The 25,820-nt window shown below is 37.2% G+C and overlaps 2 protein-coding genes across 3 annotated transcripts in view; one reads left to right on the top strand and one right to left on the bottom strand.

Moving 5' to 3' along the window:
* Nucleotides 1–2,239: 2,239 nt before the first annotated feature.
* Nucleotides 2,240–11,125, bottom strand: LOC139141446 (neuralized-like protein 4). Its single transcript, XM_070711061.1, has 5 exons — nucleotides 11,054–11,125; nucleotides 9,603–9,747; nucleotides 8,239–8,357; nucleotides 4,704–4,848; nucleotides 2,240–2,673 (listed from the first exon to the last, which is right to left on the bottom strand). Exons 1-5 carry the CDS (start codon nucleotides 11,115–11,117, stop codon nucleotides 2,445–2,447), a joined length of 702 nt encoding a protein of 233 aa, XP_070567162.1. The 5' UTR covers nucleotides 11,118–11,125; the 3' UTR covers nucleotides 2,240–2,444.
* Nucleotides 11,126–12,015: 890 nt separating this feature from the next.
* The window catches only part of LOC139142231 (neuralized-like protein 4), a 61,348-nt gene continuing 47,543 nt past the window's right edge, over nucleotides 12,016–25,820 (top strand). Inside the window, exons 1-6 of one of the 2 annotated variants that reach the window (XM_070712110.1) lie at nucleotides 12,016–12,152; nucleotides 16,474–16,577; nucleotides 17,141–17,285; nucleotides 18,017–18,129; nucleotides 18,888–19,035; nucleotides 19,851–22,291. In XM_070712110.1, coding sequence (XP_070568211.1) covers nucleotides 16,499–16,577; nucleotides 17,141–17,285; nucleotides 18,017–18,129; nucleotides 18,888–19,035; nucleotides 19,851–20,055 — 690 coding nt within the window. In that variant the 5' untranslated portion in view covers nucleotides 12,016–12,152; nucleotides 16,474–16,498 and the 3' untranslated portion in view covers nucleotides 20,056–22,291. Of the gene's footprint in view, nucleotides 12,153–16,473; nucleotides 16,578–17,140; nucleotides 17,286–18,016; nucleotides 18,130–18,887; nucleotides 19,036–19,850; nucleotides 22,292–25,820 lie in introns of those variants that run through there. The other variant, XM_070712111.1, reaches the window with a different exon arrangement.

Genomic DNA, 25,820 nt, shown 5'->3' with positions numbered 1-25,820 from the left:
AGCGCGTGGTGCGTTATAAAACACCTATAACCTGGTCTTTATTCGGTCTATAGCTGTTAGGCCATAGCTGTGGTGTTTTCGGGCGGGATTTTTGACTTTTACATGCTGCTTTTGACGTAAAAGTCAAAACCAGCACGTGACAGTCAGAAATCCCGTCCGAAAACACCGGCGTTAATAACGTAAAAGTCAAAACCAGCACGTAAAAGTCTGAAATCCCGTCCGAAAACACCACAGCTATGGACCCACAGTTATTCGGTCTATATCGCTCGTTTGTTACCCCTCGTGGCCGTGTGTTACCAGAAACACATCGCTATACCCCTCGGCCTACGGCGACGTGTGTCTGGTAACGCACGGCCCCTCGGGGTTATAATCGGGCGCTATAGCCCTCATCATACCAGTAATAGGCAAACCCCACGTTGTTAACTACGCTACATGATTGGTGTCTCTCTGGCGAGTAAAAAGGGACCATCTTACAGCCTACAACACCTCGCTACACCCCGTTCTCCAATTTTCACAAAATTTTTCCGCACTTGGTCGCACTTCGCTACACGTTGTTAACTACGCTACAAGATTGTTGTCTCTTCGGCGAGTAAGAGTTAATGGTGACCAATTTAACTCATTTATATTTTACTTTCGATATATTTCATGAAAAGGAAGGGGTCGACAAGACTGTTGTTGTACAACTTTACTGCTTGCAAATAATGTAATCCATGCAGAATATCTAGATGCCTCACCTCTACATATCTTGAAAATTATCATGTTTTAACTTTCATCCATCGCCAACATACCCTAGTATAGATTTTATATTATTCGAATTCGTAGACGTCCCTGGCAACCTTTAAACAAGATTCCGGGCACCCTCTCTCTTTTACTACTCTCAACTTTCTTTCTCTTATGAATAGAATAAGTATTCATTATGTCAATCGATGGAAAGATCGCACTGTTGCACACCAGACACTATGTGAAAATAGTTCCATCTTAAACACACTACGCATTGATATATTTCACTGTAATTAGACTTCTTTTCCTAGCCTTCGCTACACTAGCAACACTTAAATACGTAGCGAGGGGGTAGTCTATAAAAAGTTTGCACCTCGGATCATGCATGAAAGACATAAACAGAGTATTTTATTCTGGACTCTTTTCTCGTTGAGGGCGTCACATTCGATCTTCACGCTGAAAAATTCACTGGGACTGTAAAGTGCTATGGCGCCCATGGTCTAATCTACCTCTGCAAAGGCTTGGTCAACTCGGAGACTGATTAAAGTACAATTTGGTCACAGAAACGTGTGTTCCTCCTTTAACGTGATTTGTCAGCATTGTTTATTAATTTGTTGACAGCCTTGCCCTCGAGTAAGGGACCGGTCAATTTCTTCGGCGGGTGGGGGTGGATTCATGGAGGTCAACCTGGTTTTGACTTTGGTGATGGGGGTCACCATGGTCTTGAATAGTTCAAAAATTGTTCAAAGAAAAGGTACTCTCAGACACTGTGCACATCAGATTTGGTTACAACATAAATAACTCAATGGCTTCTCAGGAGATGTAATTGGATGGCTGGCAAGTCTAAACAGTCATCAAAGTTTTTTTTATTTTCTCTCTTTGATAATAATGATCGACATCTATATGTAAAACAGTTGAGGACATCTACTTAATATGCATGGAAAGTGTGAAATACATTCACTTTCACAGTTCATTCAAAATACTGCATTCAAACTTCAAATTGACACTTTGAAATTCAACTGACATGTCAACAATTTCATTTAAAACACAAAATGACTGAATGTTTTAAATATACAAATATATATATATATATATATATATATATATATATATATATATATATATATATATAATTATATATATATATATATTCTCCACTTTTTGTTTACCTTGTCGCGCCGGAGTCACCCTTTTTTAGAAATTTGGAGTAGGGGTCAGGGTTTCCGTGAGTGCTCATTTCTGCATAAGATACATTTATATTTTGTAAGCTATACTTATCTGTCTAAATTTCCGTGTTCTTTGTGTTTGTTTCTATTACAGACAGCAATACTGTCTCTCTGCCTCCCATTTTGTATTTTTTGTGTTCCTTATTTTCTCTTTGTTTCTCCATCCGGCTATCCGCTACGTTCCGGCATTATCTGTTTATATCTGCCCCCGCTCTCTCTCTCTCTCTCTCTCTCTCTCTCTCTCTCTCTCTCTCTCTCTCTCTCTCTCTCTCTCTCTCTCTCTCTCTCTCTCTCTCTCTCTCTCACACAGATGGATGTTCACCGTTGCAAGCAATCTTTGCCGAAAGTCACTATGTAAAATTTCGAAAAAATTCTGAATCGTCTATTCTGGGGAAAGCCACATGGATGTAATTGAATCACATATTTTGCTTGTGCAACATTACATGGCAGTACTAGTTATTACACAGTTGGTCTCGTAAATAAATCATACATTGTCAACTAAGACTGGTGTTGTTTTTTACGATCCAGTTTGATTAGGAGGCCATAAAGCACTGTGGCTGGCCTTTCTTTGGTGAACCATTCAAGAGTTTCGTTGCGGAAGTAGTCGTCTATTCTCTTGGAGCCTTGCTGGAGAGTTTGGCCTTGAACCTGATAGGAGCCTGGTCGTATCCACAATTGAAAAGCCACCTTTGCATCGTACTCCTTTGATGTACGCTTGTCTTTCCAACTGGACGAAATAAATTAATATACCTATGTGTAAGATGATTGCAATATACTTAGGTAGCCGTCATTATCATGGCCAGGGGGTCGCAGGAATATAAGGGGGGGTCACTCAAAAATATGAAAGCTACAAGGGAGGTTGCTCAAAATGTGAAGAGAAAGAAGGGGAAATACTCAATGTTTGGTGCGAAATAAATTGAAACATCTCTCAGATTGCACTATTGCACACATCAATTTCTCAAAATTTTCGATGCGACTCTCACCCGTAGGGTGTTACTAGTAAAAAACACATTGAAAACGCCTATCAGATTGCACCTGACTGCATTATTACACACATTAATTTCTAAGATTTTTTCACAGGATCTGGGACAAAACTGAACTGTTGTGAATTCATCCTTTATAATCACAGAAACATACATCTTTGATTGACTTCGGCTCATAATCATTTTGACATTAAACCATAACGTATTCAGGTTTTCCATTAGAAGCTGGCAGTAGGGGAAATTTCACGGCTGGCGAGGTTGCAAACAAACGATGAATGGATTAAAAAATAATAACTCTGGCTGTTGGTCCTCTAATGTTGTTTACAGAAGAATTTCCATTCCTACATATTCTTTGGTCTTCAATCTCTGCCGGACTGAGGACTATTTTTTTACAAAATGTATTATCATTGTTTGGTTGTTGAATATTGTGACTCAAACACTGATCATACAAAAATGTGATAAAAGTATCAGTCCAGTGCAAAATAAATTGAAACACCTCTGAGATTGCACCATTACACAACCAATTGCTCAAACCTTTCGATGCGAGAGGGGGACTCCCCTCTCGTGCTCTCCCCCTTGGCGTGTTCTAAGGGTTTTACTTAGTAAACAACAAATTAAAAGACCTCTCAGATTGCACCAAACTGCACATTGCACACTTAGATTTCAAAAACTTTCCAAAACAACCAACTGACACTTTCCCCCTCAGCCTGTTGGGTGTTTCTCTCCCCCCATGTATTTTCAAATTCTGCCCAGTCAGATATCCTAGTGAAAACTGTCACAATACCCATCCAAATTAAACAATACTATATGATAGGACACTGATTATAACGTGAGCTTCTATAATTTTGTGACTTTTAATTTCATTACGTTTCTTTCACCTCTTTCAACCGTCATGAGATAACCAATGATAATCTAGTAGGGTACACAGGATTTGAAAGCTCTTTACTATTGCTGTATTTTAAATTTATAAATTTTACAAATAGGCCTAACTGTATTGATATTTAACTTTTCTAACAGGAGTTCAGTCAAAATTTCTGTGTTAGAGAGGGGTTACTTAAATTCATCGTAGGTGGCAAAGGTTACCCGAAATTTCGGAGTTTCCGATGAAATTCCTCAAACCCCCCCCCCCCAGGCCGTAAATAATAACGGCTCCCTTATAGGCATTGTGTTGCTTCTCATGATTGAACTTAAGTACAACTTAATTTACTGATACATAATAGACGACGAGATGCCACAGTAATTTTGGGAAAGGCATGAGTTATTCTTTTCAAGTGAAGGCAAAGTCATTATCTGATAATCTTAAAATACTATAAGCACGGTGACACGGCGATGAAGTCTAACCTTTCAATATCTACCCTTTCAAGTCATATCGTTAAAACTTAAAAGGTCTGCATGTCATAAAGTAAAAACAAATTTGTGATCAAAATTACTCAACTATAAAACTACTTTCTTATTTTTATAGAAGAGAATCACCTTCCATAATGAGGTCACGCCGCATGCTTGTAAAATCACGTTCAAACAAACTGTTGCATTTTTGTTTTAAATACGTATCTCACTGATTTATCTTTGTAAACCTAACGCCGCAATTAAACGGGGAAAGCAATTATCTTTTGCTTTGCGTAAGCTGACATTTCCTTTCTCTTTGCGCCTGTTTACCACTGTCAGCATTCATTTCCGGCAGTTTATTGCGAATTGAAACGACCTTTCTCTATCACGATCTGACACTGTAATGCCTCAGCATTGAATACTTCACAGTCCTTGTTGAAATATTTACCTTACGCTTTTAGCGTACGACCTTTGTTCAACATACTTAATGCTTGGCGATACAAATATTTTTTTGGGGTCAAACTCGTCGTCGTCGTGTTCTTCAGTGTGTTCTTCCCTTTGTTCCAATTTCTTTCCTCCGAGTATAACGTCACCTGGGGGAAAAACACATTGCTTAATGAGATTAAAGGCGCCTTTAACGCATTCTGCAAATCGCTCTGCTGCAATTCTTCCTCGCGGGCCATTATAATTCACTATTAACTTTTTTGGACCTAAAGAGCAAATATAATTCACATTTTTGATAGCTATGCTGGCGGCATGCCTAACAGCTGAAGGAAACGTAGTTCGTAGCCACAATCATGCTTTCTTTTTGAAATAATTTTGACATTCTATAATTGCTGTCAACTATCAATTCATAGCAGTGCGCTTTGCTATCGACTGTTAAGTGAGCATATTTATATACAAGGTAACCTAATTGATAGTTACATGATATTTCAAAATAAATTTTAAACAATTACATCAAAATAATATCAAACTGAAAATGGATCAGTTACAGTAACGGATCAAAATTCTCTTCTTTTTGCTTATTTCGTGTGTCAGCCACACACTTTCTGTATTTACCTCCAATAGCGTGTTGTTAAATGCAAAATATTCGACATGTCGTACAGAGCCTCGATGTGTAATCAGCGTTATCACATGCACAAGCCAAGTTTGTCGTATCTGAATAGAAAATCCGGCGATTTATTCTCTGGTCGTTCTATGTCACCATATATGGTGTCCAATCCATGCCAAAATTACTACTTTGATTTTACAACTTGACAAGCAACTCCGATTTCTATTCCACTACTCAACATGCTATTCCACTACTCCGTATCCTATTCCACAACTCTGTATGTTATTCTGTTTTCTATTCCACAATTCTGAAGTTCATTTGACAAGTCCGCATTCGATTCTGACTTTCATTTCACAACTCCACATTCTATTCCGATTTCCATTTCACAACTCCACATCCAATTCTAGACCTAGGTCTGCGGAGCAGGGCAGTGTTACTGGCTATCGAACGAGATTCACAATGGCGGACGCGAAATGGTCCCCTCGCACAGAAAGAGAAATGCGAGCTTTGCATAAGTCTAAAAACGCAGCGTAGCACATTGTGTATCTAAACAACATGAGCGTCCTCGAAAACTGGGATCGATCACGATTTTGAATTAAAAATCGGCTGTTTTCGGAAAAGAAACTGCGCGCTGTAATCAGCGGTTTTGTCTATGGTGCACGGTGGGAGGCTTATCGTATGCGAGGCTCATGGGAAAGACCAAGATTCACAATGGCGTCTGATACGGATATATTCTCATCGCATAGAGAGAGAAAAGTGCGCATTGTGTAAGTTTAAAAGCACAGCTTAGCAAATCCTGTATCTAGACAAGTTGAGCGTGCTCAAAATGGGAGATCGATCACAAACAATCACTGTTTCTAGCATGTGGAATAGTGGAATGGAAAACAGAGTTGCATGTCAACTTGTAAAATCAAAGTAGTAATTTTGGCATGGATTGGACACCATACACAACAGCCTGCGCCTGTGACACCAATTCTGGTGCGTCGGAACTATTTTTGCCTCGATCTTCGATGTGCTCGTCGCAGACGATCAATGTAAACAAACGAAATGGCGGCCTGTATATCTCCGTGGTCAAAATTCGTCTGACGTGAAAATTTGTAAAAAATCAATCACAATTTTTAGAGTGTGACCGAATACACCCACTTCGCAAATTGTGAGTCCTTCTGTTTTAGTTTTGTAGTCAATATGGGGGTTCTTATCCGGAAAGACCAACCACCGCCTGAACTTTCGACGCACACTAGCCTACTGCAACAAGGGGAGTCAACTTCAAGTGCTCATCCAGGCTGCACGCAGCGCCTAAAAATGTCGCGTGATGATATCAATATTTCCATTGTCTACGACAATAATAATGCGAACTATGGAAACATAAGAGTATCTGCTTGTATATTGCTGAGGAATTACGTTAACAATTTTCGGAAACAACGAACTCGCAGCTGGTCGCATTACCATAGGTTTCTCATTGCAACCAAGGTTCGGTACTGTTGATTGAGCACGGCGTTTTTCACGCCGAGATTCAGTCGATTTTTATTCTCGAAATATAACGCATTTTTGTGAAGTCATCTGGCATTTCCTCAGTAACGCCGCTGTAACGCCGCTCGTTATTGCTCACGCGACTAGAAGTGATTGATCGCCAACGGCGTGTTAATATATTTTCGAATGTAGTTCAGAAGTTTAAACACAGAATTGTCGAGGGCAACTCCTTTTACTTTAAAAATATAATGAATTCTTGGCTTGTGCATGTGAATATTCCATAATATTTTTCTCCGCTCAGCTCGGAAAATACTCGTGACGCAATAACCGTGTCACCACTCGTCCTCGACTCGTGGTGAAACGGTCATACGTCTTCGTATTGTCCTCCGCTGAATGAAGAAGATATTTAAGCAATAAATCACACCCAGCGATGGTATACCACAAGATGTTGACCAGTTCACGACATAAATGCACTCGCTATCGCTCGTACATATATGAAGTGAACTGGTCAAAATCGAGTGGTATACCGTCGCTAGGTGTGATTTATTGCTATTATATCATAACAGTATATTGAAAGTCTGGCGTGGAACGTCAAAAACGGCTTTATGCTCAAGTTGAGAGCTCGCGCGTGTGCCAGCCGTGGTATATCGCCAATATACCACGGTTCCTTTCGCGTCTCGACCAATCAGATCGCTGTATTTACGCCATCAATATACTGATATAATATAATACCGAATAATATCTAAATATACATGTATTATTGCGAAAAACAAGGGACAATGTGTCCGAGGGAATGTGACCACTTGTTCGACATCAGGAGGGTAAAAGTAGTCTCCTCCCTCGAGAGTACGTGGTTTCTTGTTTTGGTTAAAACGTTTATATCAGATGCTTCTCTTACACAGTTTTCACTCCAAATGTTTTGGTTCACTTGCAAAAGGCAATTTGTTGCTTTCTTGCCATGATAGACGAAAACAAGTCAAAAGTAGAATAGGGCGCATTTATATATTTAAATCACTGTTATGCGGTTTATCGAATTTTTGTGCATGATTGTAAAAATCGTATTTCCACATACTAGTGGTTAAATACATAAATGTGCCGTCTGATTATTGAAAATAGTAAACTATATAATTTGATCATTTTTAAATCCCGGAGCATTCAATATGAAAATAGTTTCAGATCCAATTCTATTAAATGGTGACTATGTGGTCCACAGTCATCAACAAGTTATCCTAGAATCTCCTGGGTCGCGCAACGTCCGATATATGAAGCATGTAATAATATTTAGTTTTTTAATATTGAATTAACGCCAAGGCATGAATTTAATTGTTGACGATAACATTGTTTTTTTACAATAGAATGGGGAAGCAGTGGTAAAGGAAAATAGGGGAAGAAAAGTAAAATATTTTTTTCACCAAGTAATGGCGACTGCTAGATAAGCCTCATGCTTTCTTAAACTACTTACCCGGAAGAAGAAACATGTTAGCATCAAGTATTGGTTTGACTGTGTCGGCTTCTGTACCATGGTAAGCAACGTGCCACTTTTGGTGTATCTTCATATCCATAATTTTATGATGGTGAACACTGAAAGAAAATAAAAGTTTCAGCGAATATAAAGAGCGAAAAACTGATTGATGTCCGCAAGAAGTTGTCCCTTCTTTTTATATTTTTGAGTGTGTAGCCAGGTCAGAAGATCCATATCACTGTATTTTCTCTAGGTACCCTTCGTTGTCTTGAATCTTTTTTTTACTCTGATAACATGTAGTAGGAATACTATATCTTGGATGTAAAACCCTGATGATGACACAGCATTTAATAGTACTTACTTTCAGTCTGCAACTTAGGCGTAAAAGATAAAAAACTATGTGTGTTTCGGTAACAAACATTCGGAAAATAGGGTAGATTGGTAGGGAACTTTTTGTTATTTCAGTGTTATCCATCAAAAAAAATCAGCAAATTTCGTCAAAATGAAAAGCGATTTTTGAAAATGGGAAAAGGTGAAGATCAGAAGGTTTTCTACAGAATAGGTCGGGTTCAGAAACACACATATCGTTTTATTTGGCCTTATCAAAAATGCCATATGCATATAGTTTGTTCTTTAAAATTTACTTCTGTTTAAATATTGCCAGATAGTACTGATTGTGTAAATGTTTTATTGCTTTCACTTTTATCCATCGTTGATAAAATCGTGAAATTTAAGTATTTGCGTAATAAAATGTTAGTTAGACTACATAGCATAACATCGGGCTCTGCACATTGAAAGACTGAGAAACATCAGTTCTGCGCATAATGTTGTCGCCTGCATAATTAATGGGGTCACGCTGTTGCGTTATGACTCGAAGCATTCGATCATGGCGGTTATCTTAAATTTACCTCTTAAACGGGAAAACTTTACTGCACTGACATTAATGCCATTACCTAACACGGGAAATTGATAGAATGTTCGAGGAAAATTGGATGGTATTTTGGGAGCAAATATTAAACAAAACACATATAGTTTGTACCTTTAAATATGCAGCTCAGTCAGTTTTTCTTGATGAGGCAGACAAGAATAACACATAGGCTTGTCTCTGTGCTATTTTGACCCGAGATTGCATTTTTTGCAAGATATAGCAATTTTCAACAGGTCGGTAATCTTTATATGACCGTACCTGAAGAGCTCGTCACTTTGATCCACAATTATAGGCTTCAAACATTTTCTACATCACTGTTATGAGTGCAGTTTGAGAAACAAATATCATATATGACGATTGATGCGAAAAAGTATTCCTATACATAAAACCGTACATATGGAATTTTGTATTGTGAAATCGTAAGAAGTTTACATACTCCAGACCAAAGCGGGCCCATCCGATCGGATGGACGGCAAGTTTCTTGGGTATGCCTGTACTAAAATCATTGGGACGACCACTTCGTTCATGACAGTCTTTACAAAAACACTCATCGTATCTGTCCCCGTCAGAGAATACAGTATCTGAAAGAAAAGAAGAGCAATTGTGATTGAGTAGAAAGAAGTCACCGTCACATAATGCTCGATGTTTTAGCAAAAGTAATTATCGGCAGATTATGGACATGGGATTAAAAAGACAATGTGCAAGCAACTATTTTGTCATAGATACGACCGGTTTGTCGGAACGGTATTAACTTTAATCGCTGATTTGTGACACAATTATGTATTGTTGTGAACACAGCACAACTACACACCCATAAGTTCACAAAAATCGCTACAATGTAATATGTACTGTATGGGTAATTTCCCTGGAAGTGAAAGTGACAATAATCTAAGATTGCCACAGAAAAACACCAGGAGGATAAACGATTATATGCTTAATCATCTCAATATGATAGTTTAAGTGAAATGATAATCCAGATGACGAGGAAACGTTTTTGGTTTCTTCGATTTCGTCAAGATCCTTTTTTTACAATCTTTATTTTCCTCCGAAAATTTATACTCACCAATTAACAGCAGGGGGTAGTTTACTACCATAGAAATTCGGGTATGTGGCCAAAAAGATTGTCAATTTAACAAAAAAACACTATAAACATCGATCGAATTTTCATAATGTGTTAATATGTGTTAACGTAGGAAAATGTATTAATGCTTTAGGAGAACCTTCCCACCATATGATAATGGTCGATGACCTGTAAATATTACCGAAATTTTTCAAGACCCCTGGTCGGTCGTGATAGGCATGACTTTATTCACCCCACCTAATCCGTGACCATGATGATCTGGGGTGACTCTACCGGATGAAGTCCTGAACTACAGGTTTGATTTTCACCAGAGGAATCCCTGAAAGGGTCAATATATTTTTGGAGCATGGCGAGCTGTTTTCAGCTAGGCCGCACACCCCTGTATGAAAATATTAGGAGTACCATCCCCTTCCGCTAGGGATATCAAAAAGTTACCATTAAATCAGCATATCTAAAGTCACAAAGCTTTTAATTAAATTCTTTGTCACAACAAATAAAGCACAGAAAGAACACTGTCTTCACTATTACAGAAATTTTATGTTTAGCTATGATCCATCGATTCATAGTTATTTATGAAAACCCCATCACGTCAGCAAAGTTTCATTTATAACATGTTACTGATTAGTTCGTCGGAGAAACTCTATTTTTTGTGATAGCTGAATAAAAAGTGGCCTTTGCCACCGTCTTTTACAAATTTGAAAGAGTGATTGATAGCTTTGCACGTCTTACAGTTAGAAATTTCCTGACAAATATGAACTGCCAAAATTGCTGACTACTGATGTGTACATAAATTGTTGAGTACCCACCAAGGAGATTTAATTTTGCCTTGATAAAGCGGCGACAGAGATCGTGATATTTGCAGCCCGCCATTACACGAGCTGAAAACAAAATAAATGCCAACAGTGTATCAATACGCCGACTTTTTCGTGTATGAAATAGCTTTCAAGACAAACAAAAATATTCTACAGTATTTGATACATTATAACATCGGGAAAGGTCTACCGTCCCTTTCAAGTACAGCTCACTAGATTCGAAAGTATTGTATTCAATCAGTTTTTAACAATCTTCTATAGGCGAACAACAACATTCTCGAAACTCGCCCATTCACAGAACGGCAATAAAAACTGACCAATCGAGAATGCCTTCGTGTTATCAGGGATAACATTCAACGAGGCCTAGCCAAGCGATGAATGTCCATATTGATATTCTACGAGAGTACATCCTGGTTCTCGGATCATCCTGTGATTGTTAGGCCTCATGCATTATCATTACGGTACTATTTAAGTCGGCCATTGTCCACATACAAAATTTGACTTCGGGAACTAAAAAGCGCATACATTGTATCGATCAGTTCACTCACCTTAGATTTTACTCCACTTCTGTTCAATGTTGTGGTCGACTTGCAGTTTCTGTAGAATTATGATGTCATCAAATCACGTGTTCATGCACCTTATTATCTTATGTGACCTAGGGAGCTGAAGGGGCCACGGTTTATTCACTTTTTGTTTTCGCGTGCATGATAACACCAATTCATAAATTCACATACGTGTTCGAACATGTGATTAAATGGATTGCGTATGCTCGTCATTTCATGTAACATTTAAAGGATTCGGGGAAAAATACCATTAGAGGCTTGTAGATAAATGAATATATGCACCCCACCTACTATACATACATGGTGTAAACGAGAAACGTATCAACAATGGCTCTCCGGGTATCTGAACAATGAAGCCTCATTCTGATCTTTTCCTGTGTGAAAATCGTGATCATCAGATTTAGTAAATATCCATAACAAATATTTCAAACAAATGCTCGGCTAGACTCCTTACAAGGAAATAGGGCTCAATCTCAAAAGACATCAAAACCGATCAACGCCTGACGGGAAGACCAGATTCAGCTATTTCGGTTAGTATATATTCGCCTATTTATTATATTACGTAGATTTCATGTGCGTGCGCTCAAGCCGTGCTTTAGCAAAGGCACTGAACAGGCGTGTCAGAGGTGCCTTTTGGGAAGGTTTCAGATCCGTCTGTCCCGCATCTAACTTAGGTTGTTACCCACTTCACCATCTTTCTGTTCACTACGGCTATTCATATGTATTATAATGCAAACATGATTCATCTGTATTCACGGTAATACTTGTTAACAAGTTTTAAATTGTATTTACTTCGCGAATCACATCTTGCACTATGTCTAATTTGTCAAGCCAGTCTCTATGAAATGTTCACTGCGTCCTCGGTGCTTCTTTCGACCGATGTTTGGAATCTATATTTTCGTGAACGACTGAATGGCATCTGTTCTTTACGCCTTGAATATTTGCACCACAGAATCTAAGGCATAGATGTATGGCTCAAACTGATATGTAAACAACTCTGTTTGTGCCACACCCAGAATGGTCAGGGTACTGGAAGTTATCACCGGGTTAATAGAACTGAGGCAGTGCTGAACCTAGGTAACACGTACAAGACTACATGACTCGGGATAACCTATGTCGTCACAGCTGCTGACTCAACGACACAATACGATCCCATTTCTAAGTAATCTAACGTCATAATAGAATAAACTTCTCCGAAGAGGATAATATGAGTTTCCTTGAACACGCTCCTCATGTACTTCATACTGAAGTCTGCAGATACGATGTTTCTTGTTTGTACTACGTATAGGCCTAGCCACATGCTTTTCATAATTTTACCTATATATGGCTGGTTCAAATGTAAACCTGTAAATAACTCGTGTTCTGTATACGTTGCAGTAAAGGGCAGTTTACTGTAATGATACAATACATATGTTCTGTGATTCAATTTTGTGTTAATGGGACAACTGGTAACAAATCCATTCTGAGCTCGCTCAGGTGACTGGTCGGGGCTGGGGTTGCTGAACACTTGATACGTCTTAAGTTCCTTTCCCTCAGGCCGTAAAAGTAGTACCAGAAGTGGAAAACAACATATCTTGCATGTGCAGTCTGATATTTATATAACCATGGGTAACCTTCCAGTATTCCTAACGAGTGTGACGTCATCGAAGACGAGGTTCCCCAAACATAGCGGCAGTATATTTCTGAGCTGTTGGATAAGGACCCATTTTGAATTTACTGCATTATCAAGTTATTAAACTTTCATTTTCTTGTCGAAAAGAGTGAAGTTGTCCATATGATGTAGCCATCAAAATTTAGCAGAGTATTCCTACGTTGGAATTTTGCGTGCCCGAAGTGGAGACTCGCTGGCAATGCGACCGTACATGTTCACTGAGATCTGAAGTGCGCAATGCACTATCTAAATATAAGAAAAGGGACATTAATTACAATAATACAACAAAGAAACCTTTTAGATCTTGCATATTATGACTTTACACGGTAGAATTATAGTAAAAATATGTTTATTATTTAATTGAAATGTCTGGTAACATTAAACATACAATAAAACAGAAATGTTTCACTATAATAAATCAGCGTCACAGCCGTGTGACTAGAACTTGCTCTAAAATAAGCTAGAAGTCCTAGATCCCCAAGCTTGTGTTTATAAAAATACATAGTCAATACAAAGTGTTATGGAATGGAATAAGCTACACAGAAATTTAATCTTCTGAGACACTTGTCTCTTTTAAATGTCTTCTTAGTTTCCGCTGACGAAGTCCTGGGGACTTATAGATTGAGCTCTGTCCGTCTGTCCGTCCACACAGATATGTCAGACATGCCTAGCCCAATTTTTTCAAGATTTGCACAATTATTTTTTAATATCCAAAGCCATTAATAAGATGTGCTTTGTCAAATTTCTTTAAAACTTGGCACATGCACAACACTCGAGGCTTGCATAAGAATGTTAAATGTCTTCATGACACGATCTAGTACGGCGGCAAGATGACCATTTTCTAGCCATTTTTTCATACCCAGAGCCTTTACTACAACATGCCTTGAGAGAGATTTCTTTCAGACTTGGCACATGGACAACACGCTATGAGTTACATACGCATGTCAAATGTCTTCATCATACGATCCAATATGGTCGCCAGAAGGCCATGTCTTTGCGAGTTTTAATGTCCAAAATAATGCCTTGACAGGTTTCTTTCCAACTTGGAACAATGACAACACACAATGATTTAAATACGCATGTCAAATGTCTTCATCATACGATCCAATATGGTCGCCAGAAGGCCATTTTCGTGTGATTGTTTTAATGTCAGGAGCCATTACTAAGGCATGCCTTAATGACAGATTCCTTTAAAACTGGGCACAAGGAAAACACACTGTGACTTACATATGCATGTCACATGTCTTCAAATCACGATCCAATATGTCCTTCAGATGGCCATTTCCTTTCAACACGATTGGAACTAATTTGGGATAATTGGATCTTTATATTTTTCAAATTCTCAAAAGTGTTAGGTGCCCTTTAGCTGAATGTTGTAATACTACAAATTACTCATAAAAACAAGTGTGCGACTTAAAAAGAAATTCAGGGGAGGTTACATTTGCATATGAAATCGACATCACTTCACCATCCAATTATCTCAAATTAGTTCCAATCGTGTTTTCCGATCTATTAATGTCCAAATCCATTACTAAGACATGCCTTGACAGATTTCTTTTTAACTTGGAACAAGGACAACAAACTATGATTTAGATACCCATGTCAAATGTCTTCGTGATACGACCAAATATGGCCGCCATTTTGTTCTGAATTTGTCATGCAAGTTTGTACCTTAAATGTTCTCCGCTACAGCAATGAGTACTGTTTATCTCGATTTCTGCGAAAGAAGTATTTTACTGCAATTCTATTGTCCTATACAACGCCTAGGAATCTTGCCAAAAGTATTCACGTTGAATCATTGTACAGGTACATTCAATTGAACTCCATCCAGTTCACTCGAAACATAGCACCAGTTACTCTTGCAAGATTACATTTGATAGCTCTCTCCACGATCACTTTACTTGAAATATGTCCCCCATAACTTGCAAGATATCTGCCTCAATTTCTCTCCTGGGACTATTTTACTGCAACCATTGTCATACTCTACAAAATCTGACCTTGCCAAAACAATGCTCTTGCCATCATACCACAGGCTCATTCAAGAGTACCACATTCAGTATGATTCGAATATGATCAAGTAGTCTAGAGAGATTGTATGTGAGGGCGCCCTCTACAACCATTTGTGTATTTTCCACGTTCTGATCCCATTTCACCTTCAGAATATGTCACCATTTCTTTTCAAAGAGGAAAAGAAAACATTCTTTTGTCTAATTTCTGCACCTCTTGACTTTGAAGCTGCAGTTACAATGACTTTTGTACACATTCAGTGTTGAACATAGACTCTCCACAGTCGCTGTGCCTTGTTTTATGCACGCCCACGGTGCACGTTGGGCCTGCATTCGAAGGCTACGCTCTGCAGCTGTGAGCACGCGCTGCCAGACACAGCGACTGTCCGGTCTTGCAAGAATATGAATATTCATAAGGGTAGTGACGTCCGAAAGAAAAACCTATCTAACTGAGCGGAGAGAATATATACTAGTAGCCGGTTAGACCTATATACGCTGTATGTTTTTATTTTTCATTTTTATTTTATTTGGTTATGGTACTTGTCATTTTTGTTTTGATTAACGGATGTGTGGAGTTCTATAAAGTACCCGGATCATGCAGAAATCCGACCGGTCGCTTGCAAGAACGTCCAGACCCTGGGATTCGCGTCTCGTCTCTGAAGGGCGCGCGCGTGTTCCAACAGGGAAGAACGCGAATCGCAGGGTCTCTGCCAGACTATGTTGAACATTGAAAGACTTGTATTTGGCGGGGGCTATGTCATTGACAATGACCTGTTTATATTGTAATAGGGGGATAGTTTTTACCTTTATAAACATTTGGTTGTTGCGTTTTCTTTTTCAAGTGTATTTATTTTCGATGTTTCAATTTTTAGAGCCAAAAGGGAAATGTGGTTTTGGAGTTCGGCTACCACTGAGTTATAACAGTGCTCAAATGAAGTAAAAAATTAAACAAATACCATTGCTCGTAGGGTATTTTTCGTAGAAAACATTGGGAGATATTTCCTTTTCATATCTGGGTTGATCTGTAATAATCATATATATTTAATCTGTAATAATCATACATATTTATACTACAAATAAATATTGTGTTAGTATTCGTAATGCATAGGGTATGATCTGTACGCTGTGCAGTTTGAACTAATTAACATGACAATATACCTAGGGCTAAGCGAACCATTCTGTTTCTCATGATAGGTTGACCATCATTTCTATTGTCTTGATGGCTCAGACAAATGCTAATTGTCCCTACCACAAGATATGCAGACGATTTTTGAAGTCAGAGAAAGTAGGTGTTCCAGGTGAGACACATATCTTGCTCAATTTTAAAACTAAATACACGGGACTTACAACACTTTCATTTAAAATATCAAAAGAAGGCCAAATTCAGACAGCAGCGGGCAATTTACATGTGGCTTGAATATGGACACTGATTGATTTTGTGACCAAAGAAGCTAATCTTGTAAAATTTTCGTAACAATTCAATCTCTTTTTAATCGAAATGGGAAAAATTGTGTTTTCGACGACAAAATGGTTGCCATGGAAACGCGAGGCGCGGACTACATTTTCGTTCGTTTCGAAAAAATATATTCACAAAATTAATATTTGCGAAAATCGAAGCTGTAATTTTTCGGATTATTATAATCATCATCATGAATACGAGTGTCACGAATTTCAGTCGAAACGCTGTTTCTTTTTGTAAAATGTATTTTTTGCCTCTCTCTCTCTCGTCAATGAGTCAATTGAAAAGACATATCATTACATGTGTACAATACTAAACGAAACAGTATAATCTTTAACGAACATCAACCAACCGATCAATTACTTTTACTGAGATTCTTTTCATCTTTCTATATTGCTTAAGATGGTGCACTTCGTGAAGACCTTAGATATGACATGTGCTACTGTGAAAAATGTCACAACCATCGTGGTGATAGGGAAGTTTACCCGCGTGGTATACCTCCTACCAAGTATGTTCTACCGCTGGGCTGGGCACGTTTTAGTCTCCGGTAAGTAGAAGCGATCTTTTTATTGAATAACACTTTAAGTTAAACATTCATCATCCCTGCCAGCCTGGCCATGAAAATAATCTCCGTCTTTAGGATATTTATGTGGCTTGACATTTTAAAACTACACTGCAGCGAAATTTTAATCACAAAATTTGCCTATTTCATTGTGAAAAATAAGGTATTTCGCTCTATTATCTGATGAGCTGTCCACAATAAAAAAAATGTTGCAGCGCAAATTTATGTGTAGATACGCGCTTTTCAATTTTTCTTGAGCCAACCCACTCTTTCTAAACTTTGCATACTAGAATAGATTTTCGTAAGACGTAAGCTACTTTAATTAACACCATTGGAAGTCGGTGACTAATTTGGGATTGTTGGATAGTGTAGTAGTGTTAGTTTAATCTGCAAATGTCAGTTCATCTGCCTTTCCTTTTTTGCAAAACACTTGTTTTTATGGGTAATTTGTAAAATTGCAACTTTCAGCTATCGGGCATCTTAATCGTTTGATTAATTTTAAAAAGAGTAAAAGATCCGAAATTAGTTCAAATCTTGTTACTTGTAACTTTACAGAAGTTTATGAGGTTCATTTCAATCTTTGCTCCAGCATACATGTATCTCTTCGCTTAGAGTTTTCATTGGAAAGTCGCAGGCGCTGATACATCGATATCGAATGAAACACATGTTTGGTCTGACAAAAAATAAAGGTTGACACTTTTTTCTTTTTTTGCCAGAATTTTGAAACACAAACTTTATAGCCTTGCAAAAGATTGGCACGTTGCCTTCCACGGAACGCTTGTAGAAAAAGTAGTGCCTATACTGGATGCTGGAATGCTTCTCTGCCCAGGCGAGTGTATCTTCATTTGTTCTCATCAAATAATTTGTAAAAGGTATAATGTGCCCAGGGGACAGATGTTTGAACTCTCAAACTTTTAAAATATAGACAAATTAGTTCTTTTGGCCTACCGCTGCACTTGTAGGGGCTCATTTAGAAGCTTATGGAGTAAATAGTTTTCTCAAGTTTTGTTTTGTGAAAATATGAAATCTGGAGAGTGACGGATGGCGGCCATTTTGAATTCCAAATATCGGTAAATATTGAGTAGCTTGTTTTCCAAGTACCAAGATTTTGCTCTGTCATCCATAATAATATTTTTGATTTTAACAGAGAACCATGGTTGAAATTTTGCATGTCGACATTATGATAAAAAAAGGTTTAAGTCTTTCATTTTCGAGGCGCTAACTGTACAAATTATGTTGGAATACATAGAAACAGCCTGTTTAGCTATTTTTCGAGATGACGTTTAGTTGATCACGATAATCCATCAGAGGATAATCCTGAATATAGATATGTTTTTAATTGCTTATGTGTAGATAATTACATTTGAATGCGATTTTCAGAGTACCGTTTCACAAGGATTTTTTCTTCTTTTTCTAAATTCCTTCGCGTGCAGTAAAATTGACAACAAAATAGGGGAAAACTGACGTAACGGTTGTACAAAATCTTTTTGGTTCAGTTAAAGATCACCTCGAATTTAATAGCATTCCATGCCAAATGCTATGCTAAAACAGCACAATTCATTGTCATATTGTTGTTTAATCTTTTAGAAGATGTCATTCTCGGAGGGGAAGAATTATCACAGAGACCTGGGCACTTCGACGAGCACAGAAAACCAAGCAACTTCGACACTCTGCAAATTTTTGTATCTCCCAGCATCAAATATGTCGAAAGTCGCGCATATGCCTCACCTATTTCGTAAGATGCAGTTTGCGCTGGCACACACGCAGACACACATACACAGACACACTCATATATATATATATATATATATATATATATATATATATATATATATATATATATATATATATATATATATATATATATATATATATATATATATATATATATATATATATATATATGTGTGCGTGTGTGTGTATCGCGGAGGGATGTAAAACTACCAAGTCCATGCATGTGTATATACTTGAAGGTTTGTTTAGGGGAGATGCTCTTTGGAGGAGACTCAATGTAAACATATATTACTTGTACATCAAATATAAAGTAACGATATTCATTGACCAATTCACGCATTAAAAAGATAATCTTATGGTGTTGTTGCCAACCTGGTGAATCAAAGTTACTTTAATAAGGACTCGTCATCATTTACACCTTGAAATAATATTTTACATTCATTTGTATTATGTCATAATCCAAAATAGCAAACAAAAACATGCATTTCTAATTTTTATAAATAACGACAACAAAGTCGTGTAATCTCAAGAGACTTGAATCATCGTTCCTGATCTTCGTGCCAATGACCGTATCAATTCAGATTTTACAAATAAATTGTATGCTGTTATGAATATCCACAACTAATAATAATAAACGGCCCTCCAGTTTGCATTCAAGACCAATTATCATTATCATGCTTTGCATACATAATTTCATTATGTCGTATTTCACGTGTGAGATGCTTCAGGGTGAGTTGTTACAGGTCAGATTTCCTGAGCATGCGCACCGCATACAGATGATCTCTGCCTCACTGCTTTCATGTTGTTCTATTGAAGGTGGAATGATGGCGGTACGCGTTACCAGGGAAGAGTTGCTTTTCAAGTATGGGTTCGACCAGGGTCATACGACGTTGGGCCACAGACAATAGGGGCGACTGACCCTATAGATCCAGAGTTCGACAACGACAAGCTGGAGTGGTTCACAAAAGAAAGGCCAGCAGTGGTGTTGTATGGATTGTTGGTAAAATTGGATCGACAGTAATGTGTAATCTTTTGCCAGCATACACAAGGCAGTCACTCACGGAGCTGCACGCAGCTAGAGGTTCACCAGTTACACTGACAGTGTATCTATCAAAGAAGAATTATAAGCCGAATGAATTACATTGTCCAGATGACTGTTTTCATTTTATTTCTCGTGATCTCATGATTATTATATATTTGAAGTATAAGTTTACTGCAAAAAAATAAACTGCAAAACTAACTATAGTATCAACCAAGACGAAGTAAAAGTTCATCTTTTCAAAACAGTATGTTCAGAATTGACCATAAAAAACTTGTTGTTGCGGCATTGAAAGATTTGTTCAAAAAAAATTAGTTTTCAATTTTGACGTGTAAGCTATTTTGATTGCTATGGATTTTTACACCGAAAGTAAATAGAATGTCAAAACAATAAAAACTTGAAAACTTGAAAAGTCGATGACTAAACTTTTCAAAACATTTTCTGCCATTTTATAAAGTTTAAGGATTATGGAAGTGCTACAGGAATGACGAATTACAGTTTCAATTTTGTTTAGTATTACTAAGGTGCTATAAAACCATCACCGTCGTGATTTTACGATGTTTTGTCAGGTAAGGGTAGACTTCATAATAGACAGTCAAGTTTCAAGAAAGAACAATTCTTGTAAAAACTGCCTTATCGCGTATAAATGTGATGACATTTTAGAGAATGTTGATTGGTGTCGTTTTGGCGCCTTTTCAAAATCGTCTGAGGCATTTCATCGCATTGACATTGTATTCTTCCCGCTAAAGACTCGTTGCGTGGACGACTAAGGAAATAGTTACCCCGGTTCAAATCGTGCTGTTCTTATATTATTCAAAAATCATGTCTTTCACTGGAATAATCTTAAATTTTCAATAGAAAAGTTTGATGATGTACCACGAGGATTAATACCTAGTCGTCTGCTTTTTTATTACTCTCAGTCATCTTCTCATTTCTCGACACGTAATCTCTCCTAGATTCGGTCGGTTATCACTCCCCGAGAATTTAACTTCTTATGTTGATGATTCGAGGTAGACGTCATAACCGTTACTAATATTGGTACAAAGCAATGGCATAGTAATCGATGAAACACGACCAAATATATGTCCATGAAGTTCTAAAACATATGAATTACCTCAACCACGTAAAGAGTGTTACTTCTCGTGAAAACTTTGAGATGAATTTTTTGGAGTTGCATAGAACAGTTTATTACCTTTTGACCAAAATAATTATTTTTTACATTTTCTTAGTTTATTATTAGTCTACGTATTTTCAAAATATTTATCATTTTTGTTCAATTTTTGGGTTGGGTTTACATAATTTCATTAGGATCCCCTTGAAAAAAACCATCCTGCTTGGGAATGTCGTATTTACACAAGTTGAATCTGTATAAACTCATCTGTGAACTTATAACCAATGGATAAATAAATAAAAAGTAACTTTGATTCACTCACAGAACTTTTGCTGGTTTATTCTGAGTACATTCCGACAAGACTGGGAATATTTTAGTAGTGAGAGATAACGATTAATGATTTCTTAAAGTACGATCTATATATGATGTCGCAACGAATTCAAGAAAACCGTTTTATACGTCAATGTATAAACTGTGGCCGATAATGAAACAAATTGGAATTGTGACAAATCTGTAGTATGGAGACTTTTCTTTGCATGGACTTTAAACCGAACGCTTATATTTACTGATGTTAGAGTCTTGCCGCCCTCTACGACCTAAACCGTTCAACGTTTCTTGCAATATTTACAAAACAAACGTTGTACTCTTGTCATGCCATGGGCGTCTTTGATACGTCCATGGTCATGCCAAGGAAACAAGCACAACCTTTTGTGGAGGGCTCCAACCAACTTACGATGTCTTTGATGATATGATTTATCATAATGCACTCTGGATAGTTATAAATTCGAAATTCGGTTATTCTTGATGGGATTAAAGTTTCCTTTCAATCCTATGTTATGCAATTAAATTGTTATCTTTTCTCATGGATGAATACATTATATTTCACTTATAAGATGATGAGCAAAGCTGAGGATTTTATCGCAAGGTTTTCAAGTCTTGTAAGACTTAAAGGAGGCGGATGCATCCTGAATGCATTCATCTGATGATCTTTGTAATTAAACAGCTAATTATTTGTTTATTAGTCAAGTTGCATTGTAATTTTAATGCATTCACAGTTATGTAGATTTGTTTTATTTGCGACAATGTTGAAATAAATTTATCTTTTTCAAAAAGAAATCCTTTCTCATTTATTTACTTACCATTTTGTTGGAATTATTTGTTTTTAAAAATAAATAAATATCTCCTTTGACACGATGAAAATCTGAAAAACTAGTCCAGTCTTGTACCAATCTTAACAATCAACAATTCCACAAAAATATAGCTTAGAAAAGAACCAATGGCAAAAATACCAAAATGAAAAAATAAAACTTGTTAATGAAGAGACCATTGAAGATGGAACCCGACAATCATCACATAGATGCAAGTCGTTATGAGCGACCATGTAGAAAACCCGACAAGTGATGAAAAAGCAAGAACATTATGAGAAAATTGATAAGATGGGAATGAACTATGACATACATTTGCCATTACGGAAAGCTCAAATAAATACTTGATCTGTAACTTGCATGATAATTAATGAAGGCATTGATCAAGGTGGGAACTCTATTGGAGCAGAATTGAGGACCATTTCAGATGTACATGATGGCAACCTGATGTCTAGCACTACAAGTAGTACACTGTTATTTCATGTCTTTGAAAAATACAATCCAAGAAACTTTCCAAGCTTGTGGTCAGCAATAATCGTGTGTGACAGCTGGCTGTGCATATGTTTGGAAACTAGGACAGTTTTATGGCAGATTTTGACATGGTTCAGTCTAAAAGTTGTCCAGGTCATGAAAATGTACCCATGCTAGCTTGTGGTCAGCGAACTGGCTCTAAACACATGTACTCAGCCTTGCTATAAAAATGTGCCACTTGTGACTTGTGGTCAGCATATTGCAATGTCACGTAGCGTTGTTGCGATGCGGGTAGTTATGGTTGGCTTTTAATATGCACACTCTGGTGTAGAACGTTGGAGTAGCAGAGACAGTAATATACTCTAAGTCTTGCGTACTTAATTAGCTGAGTAACGTACAAGTTACACGGTAAACTTCTACGACTTACACTAATCTAAAAGGTTCTACTTCAACTCATTAAAATGCACAGTTTATATTGAAAATATTAAGTTTATATTGAGTGAGGATCTGCGTATTGATGTGACAATAACTTGACAACATACCGTCTGGTCAATGCTAATTACTTATGTTATTCAGTTGTCAAAACAATACATTCGCTATAAAAAGAGGATTTACGGTTGCTTCAAAAGATCACGAAAATAAACTAGGTAAATAATTCTCACCATGCGCCACGTGTAGAAGGGGTGACTGTCAGTCATTCATTGTCAGTTATACAAACTGAATTCAAGGGTAAAACTCTAAGCAATCGTCGGGCTATATCACAATATTACGCTGTGAACACCTGTAACCTTTGTGATTGTATTTGATGTGGTCTGGTAAAGTAGTGACCTATTGTCATTTCTTAAAATTATCCTGTCACAGTTACTGTTATTGTCGAGGTTACTTCTTCATCTTTATACCAATATCATGAAATCGTTTTGGTATTTTCGTTTATGAAAATCTGGGGCACATGTTCATGCTTGCCAAAATATGAATTAACAATCACAGGAGTAATGCTTTTTATCAATTTGGTCATTAAACTCGTGATAGCCTTGAAGATTCACTTTCAGGATATTTGATACGGATGTGTGAATTGTGCAGTTAACGTTCAGAATGTCGAATTTGGATTAGTATAAACAGACAAAAAAATTTCTTAATTTTGAAACACTATCATGAAGAGACTTTGTTCCTGTACAGAACTTTAGGATACGATTTTTGAGCAAAGATCAGAATGGAGTAGTTAATTCGAGATGCAGTACATCAAACAAGAAATCTTGATATCTTGATATCAAGAAATCTTGATATGGCTCGAAGTGCATTTGTAATTTAAAAGACTTTATAAAATATGATGCCGATGATAGTATGTTCCTATTTGATCAAATAAATCGACTCAACATGATTTTTTAACAATACGATGGCACAGTCGTTGTCAATAAAAAATTGTTAACATTGTTTCAAGTGTGATTCATAGCCCTGTCAGTGCTTAAAGTGTGAATGTGCACAACCAACCATTTACTTTGTGTGTTGCGAACCATTTCATCAGCAATTTAAAGGTGTAAAGTGTTATAATGAAACATTTACCAAGAAAGTCGAAAACCGAATATTCCATACAGTATTAAATTCTCTTGTAATCTTCAGATCATTGACTCAAAGCCGTTGGGGTAAGAATATCTCCATCGATAAGAAATTGTAGTGAATTTATGTATAGTACAGCTTTAAACAACAAGATTTGGAAACGTTCACTGCAATCATTCAGAGGAATAATAATGCAAGTCACAGCAATATGGTTAATGGTTCCTGACAAAATATTTATACGACAAATATGTTCTCAAAATTACGATATCACTTCATTTCGATTTCAACCAGAACACAAATACAGTGAATTATGATTCTATTAAATGTGAAACAAGTTATCCTAAGGAATATACATAACGAATTATTTTGGTGATGGTAAAAAAGAAATTGACTTTTGTGAAAACTAAGCCCAGCCAAGCTTAAAAATTAATATATACCCAAAAACCTAGTGTCAAAATTGGCGCACTTTCTGCCTTCTTAACAACAATAGGTGGAAGAACTGATCCACACTGATTATGAGATGTTCTGACGCGGACATCATATATCACAATGTTACTGTCGTTGATTCTAAGCCAGTAAAACCTCACCCATATAGACTAATTCAAACTAAGCAGAATACCATAAGGAAGAAATCAAATACCTGCCAATCAATAACTTTATCGAGCCAATTAAAAGAAACTGTGTTTCACCATGCACACTTGTCCCAAAACTTGATAGAAGTCACCGTATGTGTCCTGATAATAAAAAGGTGAACTCTCCCAAAAAGGCTAAAGGATCGTTCCAGCAAAAGGTAATGCAAAGAAGAATGAAGATACAGCCTGCAACATTTCATGATATCCGGACTGAGCTGAGTTACAGAAACTGTCTTGTGTGTACCGAAGTACAAGCGACTATTGGACCGGACGGGTGCAAAATATACGTTGAGTGACATACATGTAAGTCATACACAGCAACAGAACATTACACACTTAACTCATAGGGCAGTTCTTTTAAAGACCGATCAAAACACCGCTGAATATGTCTGTCTTTGCAATTGATATTACTGCCTGCACCTTCTGTGTTACCTGAATGAGTACAAAGAAAAAACGCCTTGAAACCTTTCTCTTTTAAAAGAGCGGATGTGTGATGAGGTCGTTGTACTTCGATGCATGGCGCTCTTGGTTGTAGAAAGCATACGTTACTCGTAGAACTTTTTAGCAGTGTAACGCCTTAAAATGATGACATTTTGACCTTTTATCGATATTTAGGATTTTACTACCTTGACCTTTTACCGACTTTCATAACTTGTACAACTTTATGGTTTTATTACTCTTTCACGTTGAAAGTACACACGTGACCTCACATGTATGAACGTTTGTCACATGAAGTCAACACGTGTTATAATTTTGATGAAATGTATAAAAGCCGATGATTTTAATGATTCTGGGACGATTTCGGAGACGATTTTGACGAGACGATTCGATAGG

The sequence above is a fragment of the Ptychodera flava genome, chromosome 10, assembly GCF_041260155.1.
Source record: "Ptychodera flava strain L36383 chromosome 10, AS_Pfla_20210202, whole genome shotgun sequence".
Lineage (NCBI taxonomy): Eukaryota > Metazoa > Hemichordata > Enteropneusta > Ptychoderidae > Ptychodera > Ptychodera flava.
Note: the sequence above shows the minus strand (reverse complement) of the source record. Positions and strands in the feature narration are given on the sequence as shown.

Coding starts and splice junctions, on each gene's coding strand:
- LOC139141446 (XM_070711061.1), bottom strand. CDS start 11,117: ATGGCGGGCTGCAAATATCACGATCTCTGTCGCCGCTTTATCAAGGCA. Junction 9,748..11,053: donor GGCAAAATTAAATCTCCTTG/GTGGGTACTCAA, acceptor CTTTTCTTTCAG/ATACTGTATTCTCTGACGGG. Junction 2,674..4,703: donor TCGTACGCTAAAAGCGTAAG/GTAAATATTTCA, acceptor TATTTCGTCCAG/TTGGAAAGACAAGCGTACAT.